At 44.1% G+C, this 10,147-nt stretch overlaps 1 protein-coding gene across 3 annotated transcripts; it reads right to left on the reverse strand.

Annotated features, from left to right (window-relative positions):
• Positions 1 to 392: 392 nt before the first annotated feature.
• On the reverse strand, positions 393 to 9,167 carry LOC105020330. 3 transcript variants are annotated; one of them, XM_010887270.4, is made up of 19 exons: positions 9,010 to 9,167; positions 8,781 to 8,842; positions 8,567 to 8,612; positions 8,298 to 8,455; positions 8,126 to 8,187; positions 7,940 to 8,033; positions 7,392 to 7,667; positions 6,794 to 7,087; positions 6,161 to 6,412; positions 5,715 to 6,035; positions 5,282 to 5,397; positions 4,863 to 5,082; positions 4,380 to 4,541; positions 3,924 to 4,114; positions 3,584 to 3,735; positions 3,164 to 3,421; positions 2,754 to 2,907; positions 810 to 942; positions 393 to 622 (listed from the first exon to the last, which is right to left on the reverse strand). In XM_010887270.4, exons 1-19 carry the CDS (start codon positions 9,093 to 9,095, stop codon positions 501 to 503), a joined length of 3,159 nt encoding a protein of 1,052 aa, XP_010885572.2. In that variant the 5' UTR covers positions 9,096 to 9,167; the 3' UTR covers positions 393 to 500. The 3 variants fall into 3 exon arrangements, with proteins under 3 accessions (XP_010885572.2, XP_034145896.1, XP_034145897.1); XM_034290005.1 differs by lacking the exon at positions 9,010 to 9,167 and having other exon boundaries at positions 395 to 622; positions 8,781 to 8,985; XM_034290006.1 differs by lacking the exons at positions 8,781 to 8,842; positions 9,010 to 9,167 and having other exon boundaries at positions 399 to 622; positions 8,571 to 8,618.
• Positions 9,168 to 10,147: the final 980 nt, after the last annotated feature.

Raw genomic sequence — 10,147 nt, forward strand, 5'->3', positions numbered from 1 at the left:
ACACACTCCGATAAAAAAGAAAATGCTCTTTTTGTGATAGACATTCTATATTAGTGTCTCCCTTATGCACTATAACAAAAAGTTGAGTAAACTAAACTGCATTCTAAATTTCAAAAATGGCTTTGATATTGGATGTATAATCTGCAAAAAGGCCATATGCTAAATTACTTACATGTATAGTTTCTCGGTTTTTATTGAAAAGGTATGTGTTTACATTACGTTTCTAAGTCAACAGGAGAATAAAATGGGTGTCAAGAAAGACACTGAGGTTGAAAAAACTCTGGGACATTTGCGTGGATGTCAGCCATCACCATCTGCAGTATTTTCCTCAGCATATCTACAGAGGCTTCACTACTCAGAGGCCTAGTAGCCTACAAACAGGATAGCCGTAGATTTAGTAATCACTGTGCACCTGGTGTCATTTTTGCCATTTCATTGTGGTGAAGACATCTTTGGAACATAAAGAATGAAGGACAAGTGAACTTGGCTCCATGTGTTTATTAAGGCCTTGCTCGCTCATAATAATTCATAAAAGCTTTGGTTAAGCTCACACCAAGCACTGTCAACATCAGCATGCTGATGGATCCTCCCACAACAAAGGCCATTGTCCCAACCTCTTGCCCTGCAAGGAATCACATAGGGATTTATGACATTGGGAGCATCCGGACACTACAACAGCTTAATCAGTAATCAGGTCCAGAAATACAAGATTTCAATTGATACATATTATACATTTTACATTTTGTATTCTATATTTAATCACCACTTTCAGATGTTTCATTTCACTGGATGGACCTACAACAACTCACAGTTGGAGCTTTTGGTCCCAGGTGTCTCACTGCTGGTGACAGTCAGTGGTCCCACTGACACTATTGCAGACCGTCTGGGGTCAACACCCCATTTAGTGATTGATCTCTTTGAAACTCTTTGGGTGACACAGTCCTGTAAACAGAACAAAGGACTTGAAATAGAAAGTTCACAAGTCTATCACAAATCAACATTGTGTCAGAAAGAATGAGGAAAAAGGTATTGGCATTTCTGTTCAATCAATTTGTTTGAGCAACCAAACATTTTCCTATATACACCTGTATATCAAATTCACCATTCAATGGCTGTTTTTTTTAAAAGTATATCTGTGAGGCCTACAGTGGGGTGAACAAGTATTTGATACACTGCCGATTTTGCAGGTTTTCCTACTTACAAAGCATGTAGAGGTCTGTAATTTTTTATCATAGGTACACTTCAACTGTGAGAGACGGAATCTAAAACAAAAATCCTGAAAATCACATTGTATGATTTCTAAATAATTAATCTGCATTTTATTGCATGACATAAGTATTTGATCACCTACCAACCAGTAAGAATTCCAGCTCTCACAGACCTGTTAGTTTTTCTTTAAGAAGCCCTCCTGTTCTCCACTCATTGCCTGTATTAACTGCACCTGTTTGAACTCTTTACCTGTATAAAAGACACCTGTCCATACACTCAAACCTCTCCACAATGGCCAAGACCAGAGAGCTGTGTATGGACATCAGGGATAAAATGGTAGACCTGCACAAGGCTGGGATGGGCTAGAGCACAATAGGCAAGCAGCTTGGTGAGAAGGCAATAACTGTTGGCGCAATTATTAGAAAATGGAAGAAGTTCAAGATGACGGTCAATCTCCCTTGGTCTGGGGCTCCATGCAAGATCTCACCTCGTGGGGCATCAATGATCATGAGGAAGGTGAGGGATCAGCCCAGAACTACACGACAGGACCCGGTCAATGACCTGAAGAGTGCTGAGACCACAGTCTCAAAGAAAACCATTAGTAACACACTACGCCGTCATGGATTAAAATCTTGCAGTGCATGCAAGGTCCCCCTGCTCCCCCCTGTCCAGGCCCATCTGAAGTTTGCCAATTACCATCTGGATGATCCAGATGAGGAATTGGAGAAGGTCATGTGGTCTGATGAGACAAAAATAGAGCTTTTTGGTCTAAACTCCACTCGCCGTGATCTAAACACCACCATCAAACCATGAAGCATGGAGGTGGAAACATCATTCTTTGGGGATGCTTTTCTGCAAAGGGGACAGGACGACTGCACCGTATTGAGGGGAGGATGGATGGGGCCATGTATCGTGAGATCTTTGCCAACAACCTCCTTCCCTCAGTAAGAGCATTGAAGATGGGTCGTGGCTGGGTCTTCCAGCATGACAACGACCCAAAACACAAAGCCAGGGCATCGAAGTGGCGGCTCCGTAAGAAGCATATCAAGGTCCTGGAGGGGCCTAGCCAGTCTCCAGACCTGAACCCAGTAGAAAATCTTTGGAGGGAGCTGAAAGGCCGTATTGCCCAGCGACAAACCTGAAGGATCTGGAGAAGGTCTGTATGGAGGAGTGGGCCAAAATCCCTGCTGCAGTGTGTGCAAATCTGGTCAAGAACTACAGGAAACATGATCTCTGTAATTGCTAACAAATGTTTCTGTACCAAATATTAAGTTCTGCTTTTCTGATGTATCAAATACTTATTTCATGCAATAAAATGCTAATTACTTAATCATACAAGGTGATTTTCTGGATTTTTGTTTTAGATTCCTTCACTCACAGTTGAGTACCTATGTAGACTTCTACATGCTTTGTAAGTGGGAAAACCTGCAAAATCGGCAGCGTATCAAATACTTGTTCTCCCCATTGCATATGTTGCATTTGTCCTGATTTGTTTGTTCTAAAAACAGAAGTACTGATAATGGCAAACTCGAACTTTAGTTCACCTTAGTACAATCCTCAAAGGGAGAGCATATCTTGGCCATGCAGTGCATGTAGATGGGTAACTCTCTGGGCAGAGCGAACATCTGAACGGAGAACCTGCTCTCCTGCGCGGCCCCGTTCACAGACAACCATTCAAAAGTTGTGTCAGTAGGGCAGCTGAGGGAGAAAAATACGGCAATTAGCTTATTATTAAAAAAAAAAGAATTTTAGAGTTGTGCAAAGTAGGCATTAAAAAAGGAAAATACTTCAACCAGGGAACGAAACAGTCAGGGTACCACATATTAACCAATGCCAAACATTTCACGAATGAAACCTATTCCCCAATCACTTTTATAATTCCACTAAGTGTTCTTTGTTGTAAAATGCAAATTGGCAACGGTGTACACCAACCAATGACAGGATCATTACACACCTATGCTGGAGAAAGAAGCCCTTGGTTTCATCCTGTGGATCTGGGCTCTCAGTGGCCCAGCAGGAAACCACTTCCAGTAGAACCTCAGAGGCAAATGTGTTGTTCGTTAGTAGGGCCACCTCAAAGAAAAGCACGTCGCTGTAGCCGAGGGTGATGGCATCTCTGTAGCTGTGGGAGAAGGAGTCGTCGCTGTACATGGTCATGGCCAGCCCCAGCTCGAGGGAGGAGTTGTACTGCAGTACAGAATAGGAGGTGATCCTGAAGGGGTCAGTTCAAAGGTTGTATTATGCTTTTGATGGATGTAATCAATAAAAAGCCTGGGTTTAATATGACCTTTTCGACCTTGCATTTTTCCAGGTAGGCCACATTATCAGTGCAATCTGCCGCCCTCAAACATTACTCCAACCTGACATTTCTCACCATTCCAGATCTAGGTTTATCTGGGCATTGTGGACATGGCTTCGGGGATAGATGCACTTCCAGATAACCTTAAGATCGCGTCGCGTGATGATCTCGTCTCTGCTCAGGGTCACTGTCAGAGTGTTGCGGAACTCGATGTCTGTTCTGTTCACCTGGATGGTCACAAACACGATACCACATCAAGAAACAGCTTCTTACGATTACCACATTACGCTCATCTTTGGCAAGCATCCGGTGTGTCCCGTCAGCTTTCTTCATAACCTCCTTGCACATGACCAGTTCAGGCCCCCTGATTTGTGAGGCGCCCCACGTCCTCCATCCGAGCGGCCCGGGCACTCACCAGCCGTGTCGTCCCGCACTGTGGGGGCGTGCGAAGCATGCGGAAGTGGTAAAGCGTCTCGCTCTCGTTCATTGTGCACTGGCCTGCATTGAGGACGATGTTCACGTTGCCCCCGAAGTAGTCCATCAGAAATGTTTTGGCTATGCCTCCGACCATAAACCCATCCAGACATTGGGCAAACATCCCCTTTTCTGGTGGAATTAATTATTGAATTTGATTGTTTTTGACACAGAATAAAAAGTGTGGCACAAAATAGAAAACTGACTGAAATCAGGAGAAATTTCCTGAACTTCAATAAAAATGCTGGTTTCCCTTTGCAAAACTATATATACACACACACACACCTATAACAAAATACAATAATTTTCTGAAATGTAATGAACACAAACTGACAAACAAAAATGGCTTAGTGGGCACAGAAATGAACAGACTAACAGTAAACAGTAGCTAGCTCACCACGACAGATGGGATAGGATGAAGTGCTAGGAGACGGGTTGAAGATGGGGCCTACGTCATAGAAGCCATGCGGACACACACAGCTGTAGGAGTCCAGGGTGTTGATGCAGACGGACCCCGGTTCACACTTGTTCTGATCAGGGGACGCACACTCATCTGGGTCTGTCCAAAACGGGGAGTAGGTTAAGGTGGCACCTTTAGCACTGATCTTGGGTCAGTTTCAGACCCCTTCTAAGCTCACTCAAGTATGTAACCTATGTCCATTATGTTATTATGGGGGGGGGGGCACCATAATAACACGGGAGCAGTCTTCATAATGGACATAGGTTACATAGTTGAGTGAGCTTAGAAATTATATTTCAAGAAATATGGGACAAGTTACAGACCTAGGTAAACAGAAATAAATAGTTTAAAACACCCCGGGTTAAACTCCATTTAACGCTGAAACTAATCTGAAGTGACGCCATGCTCATTTCTTCTTACCATCCCAGTAAATGATCCCGTCATCGATTGTGATGTTGAAAGACTGCGGCGGCTGGATGTGTTTCAGCTGAACCTCAATTGGTAGCAGCAGGTTTTCGCTGCTCGTGGAAGCGTCAAATACTTGAAATGTAATCTTGGTTCTGTTTTCAACTTCCAGGTTCTCAAATGCAACCAACTGTATGTTGATCTTACCCGGGTAGCCTTCCAGGAGTTTCTCCAGCTAGACGGACAAATAGAAGTCAGCAACAGGAACGACACGGTTCAACGAGCCACACAACAAAAACCTTTTACGACATTCAAAACTAAAATTGACAGTCAAAAATCAACAGGTCTAAGTAGCCCCCCCCCCACGGGATTCTGTTGGTTCGTTCACTTGTTGCCTAATGTCTGTCTTCAATTTGATGCTCAAACACACATACTTTGTTTGTGACAACACGCTCCAGCTCTGCTCTGGGCTCGCTCCTGGGGTCCTGGAGGTCAGCACCCAGAGACCAAGGCACAACGATGGCCAGGGAAGGCCTTGGAAACATCAACCCTACAGCGACACAATCCCATAGATACGGTTTACATTGAGAGTCTGAGTATGAATGTGAACCAGCTCCCTGTCAGAAACGAATATCATCTAGTTCAGTGTGAGAAAATGTCTTCATAGAACAGTAGCATTAGAGGGAAACAACTCCAGTACATTCAATGCATGCAGAATCACAAGTAAGTTCAAGGCTTCCAAACCAATCATACATTTCAGGCTGAAATGTTATGGAGTGGATATGATGCCTTACGCTACATTTCAGAAAGGCACGGTTACTACATATTCTAAATGTTCCACGACGCTGACCCCCAGATGACACCAACCTAGGTCTTCATTAGTGCTCACGGAGGGCACGGGCGGCAGCACAGTGTGGTTGATGGGCACATTGGCTCCATTAAAACAAACCAGGGCCGGGTCGGCGCTCCACTCTCCGTCACACTCCTCCCACACGTCCAGGGCGTAGGGCCAGCCCTCAACGAGCCCAGGGAGGTGGAGCCAAGGCTCCATCAGCCGCCCTTCGTGGATGGTGGAGCCGTTGACATAAGCCAACCTGTACTGGAAGGACACAGGCGACCCCGTCCCAGCCATCCACAGTGCAGTAGAGTCCTTAGGACGATAGCTCAGTTCTGAAACACCCCTGGGTCCTAGGAGACCGGAGTAAGGTACAGGTTGATCTCTAACGTAGATGAAAATAAGTACGAGAGCCAGCCCAACTTCGGTCCCGCCACCGCTCAAAATGGCCCTTGAGGTCAGTGTCCCGCCAGCTTACCTGTGCGAGCACGTACGGTCTTGGCGCTCATGACCACGTTCTCCCCACAGAGGGCCTCCAATCTGGCGGTGTACTGGGAACAGGGCTGTAGGGCCGCCACCGTGTGACTGGTGAGCAGTGTGGTGGTGTGGAGCACCCCCTGGTGGTAGATCCTGAACGCAGCGACAGAGGAAGTGTTCCTCACCATCCAGGACAGGGTGTAGTTCTCAGGTCCTGAGCCGGTCTGCCGCAAGTCCTCGATTTCTGATTGGACTAAAAGGACAACCCATGTGTTTTCCCAGCGTGTCAACCATAGGCAAAGGAGGAGAAAGGAGAAATGTGGAGGAGGGTGCCTTTTTAACACATGGAAATTGCCATCTCTCCTTGACTCTTTTCTCCTGTATTGGTGAAAGAACCTGTCTGAACCGCTCTAACCTCCTTAGATTGGTGCATTTGAGAGGATAAAGACAATTAAGGAGAGGACTAGTTAAAGGTGCCGTATGTAATTTTTACTGTAGTACTAGCATAAACACAAGCGTAAACAACTGGACATCCAGAATCAGTCTTGTAAACGTTAAAGGCAGAATTCTACACAGCGCCTCTTACAAACTACAGAGAATCACCCTAGTAAAGCATTCCCTAAGTGGATCTTACCAGCATTCCCGTCAATGAGGAGCATTTTGCTGCGGCGAGTATCCATGCCGGCCTTACACACCGTCTGTAGGCCAAACCTCACCCTGCTGCATGACGTCAGGTTAGACTGGGTGAACACAAAGCTGTCCGACGAGTGCTTGTAGGATCTCTCCTCCAAGATGTGGTTGGTCCCGTTGAGGTAGAAAACCGTGACAAGGAAGAGGGAGTACTTGCAGTTCTCGGGACAGCCCCAGGATACAGTCACACTAGAGGTGTCGCGCAATGTCACCTGGAAGTGTCTGGGGACATCTGGGTCTGGATATTAATAGAAATTACATAACAGAAACAACAACAAAATGCAATAATATAATATGATAATAAAATATCATAAAAGACAACAGTACAGAGCTCAGGATAGGGGACATGAATCTGTACTAATCTACCGGTATTGCTGTTATTTATGGCTTTCATTTTTTTTTCTTTTTTTCGGGGGACAGGTTTACCAAGGCTACACGTGCCAAAATCGTCCGAATGCATCAAAGAAGCCCCTTTCCGTCGTTGCAAAACGTTCACAGTGCACACTGACGAAACCGCCCCCCCACCACCATTCCAACTCTACCTGTGATAGTGGAGAGGCAGCTGAGCGAGTGGCTGCCAGCTATCCCCACACAGGCGACATGGGGAGTGCATGACTCTAGGCCTGTGAAGCGGTAGTGGCTGGACCGGGTGCTGTCCACACTGAGGACAGCGTAGGCCTTCATCTCAGAGTGGTAGAGGGACACCGAGTGGCTGGGGGCGGGGTCAGCGGGGGCCAGGGGCGGCGCCTTGTTCCAGGTCACCAGTAACATGGATGCGGTTCTGGACTCCAGCTTCAGAGGATGGCGCACGGTGTGACCTGGAAAGGAGGCCGGGGGGGGGGGGGGGGGGGGGGGGGGGGGTCACAAGTGTATAAGCGAGCATGACACTGAAGAGTGAGCTCTCTTTCTCTGCGGTTTTTAACACTCTTGCACGGGCTACACATTGAACAATTTCATAATGCACCTTTCCCCATCTCTCGCCCATGTATTCACCTCCCCTCCGTCTTCGATTTATTTACCTCCCTTTATTTTCTCGTTTTCCCCCTGGCTGCCTCAGTCTCTAAAGAACAGAGAAGCAATGCACTTTTACCGAGCATGAGGATGAAGTCTAGGTCACGATAGAGGTACAGAGGGCTGTTTTCACAGGCAAACACCTCATCAACGGAGAACATCTTCAGGTCTTCCTAAGGGGGATAATTTTAGCAAGGACATTCAGAGGCACATTTTGGTCATACATTATAAAAATGTATTTGTGTATATAATATAGTCCACCCACCAGAGCACTGACAGGCTGCTCTTCAGGTTTTTGTTTACTAATGAACATAATTGTATTAGAACCTTCAAGAGGAGAAGAGCAGGATTATACAGTACCCTAACCTCATGAATGTCACTGGATAGGTTCTTAGATAAAATCTTAATTATGGGTCAAAGGCAGCAGGTCAACTTACTTGGCAGAATAGAGAATGTCCACTCATGAACAACGGCACCATATTCAAGTGTCAAATTGTGCTCCACCATGGTGGCAACTGTTAAAGATGAAAATGTGTCTGGTCGCCAAATAGATTTCAGTTTGTTGTTGTTCAGCCATATATTTCCTTCTGGCCAACTGTAGAAAATTAGAATGAGAAAGACATAGACCTAGTACAAAAGTCCAAAAAACATTGCTCTAACGTTTGGTGTAATTGTGTTTCTTAGCTATGAAATAGGATTAATTTACCTACTGATCTTCCAACATATGGAGAATGTAAAATTATTACAGCTTCCTGAAAATAGTGGCACAAAAACATTATTGTGAAAATCCACAGAATTGATAAGTGGAAACACGTTGTCTTAAAACAATATTATACGTAATCGACTTGAATATAGCATCAACATTGTAGCCTAAATGTCAAATAAAACAACACACATCGCCCGCATTTTAGGCTACTTACCGAAATATATCGTGTTCAGGGGTACAAGTACGAACAAGATAAATGGAAACGTGAAAAAGCTCCTACGAAAGGAAAGACTGTGTGCTTTGATAACCGTCATATCCACTTAATTTACCATTCAATTAATCATACAAATCGAAATCAGGTATATTTGCAACCTGCATATATCTTGGAACAGTTATTTAGCGTCAGGTAAGCGTCATTAAGTTGGTGGCAATAAACTATTGACCTGACGTCACCGACTAATAATGATTGACAGGTGCTGGTCAATCTGAGAGGTCCGGTTGTCTTCGTAGGTGTGACTTGGACAAACATCTGTCATGGTTAAGACCGTAGAACATAGCCTGTAGGCTAGTGTTAATGCTATAAACGCATCTTATTGACCTTATATGAAGATTATTAAAAATTGTATTTAATTTTGACTTAAAGCCATATAGTCAACTCGGTCTGTATGGCCGTAATTTTCCCAAAGAATTACATTTACTATTTTCATTAATGCCAATGTGAAAAAAGCAAGAAACCGCAAAACATGATAGCCTGCATTCATTCTCATTGATAAATTATGTTTGTACAAATAACTGATTTCGCTGTTTATTAAGCTGTAGTAGTGAACGCTTTATGAAAGCTGGTATTCATGCTTATATAAGGCAACTCAACCTTAAAACAACGTGTTATAAATGTTTACTGGTCCTAATAGATTGGGTGAAGGTAGTCCAAACTTGGACTCTTTTATAAATAGTTGGTTTTATTAAAAAGATCAAAGTGACTTCTAAAAGTCTGCCCAACCACTGCTAATTTTGCAGATAAAAAAAAAAATATATGTACACAATTGACTGGAAAAATAAGATAAACTGTCTAATAAAAACACAGACGTTTTCATTGTTAATTACCTCATACAACACTGTTTGTTCTTGGTGAAAGCATTTAGTGCAGCAAAAAAATATTTAACCTTTAACAGCAAATAATTGAAATATGATTTTACCAATGTTTCACAACGTTTTGTGAATCTAGTTAGGAGTCACTAATAGATAGCAATATTCAAATGTGTCTTTGAATAATCAATGCGATATCAGTCAGGTAGACAACCGTTCTGGTGTGTCTTCGGCATGAAAGAAACAAGAGCTATATCCCAGGTATAGAGATTCAGCAGACTGAGGCAAGGTTTACTTTTACATTTTTATTTGGATCCCAAGAAACTCCACCGTCCCTGGGGTTACAAACATATCCTCAGGATCAGCTCCAGACCCAAGTGATTGCACCAGGGCCCTGGCCTCTAGGAGGTCCTCACTAAAAGAAAGTACAAGAACTCAGTGGGGATGTTACTACTGAGAATTCAACTAGAATACTCCAAATGCATTTGCGAAATG

Source organism: Esox lucius, chromosome 23 (genome assembly GCF_011004845.1).
Source record: "Esox lucius isolate fEsoLuc1 chromosome 23, fEsoLuc1.pri, whole genome shotgun sequence".
NCBI classification, from domain to species: domain Eukaryota; kingdom Metazoa; phylum Chordata; class Actinopteri; order Esociformes; family Esocidae; genus Esox; species Esox lucius.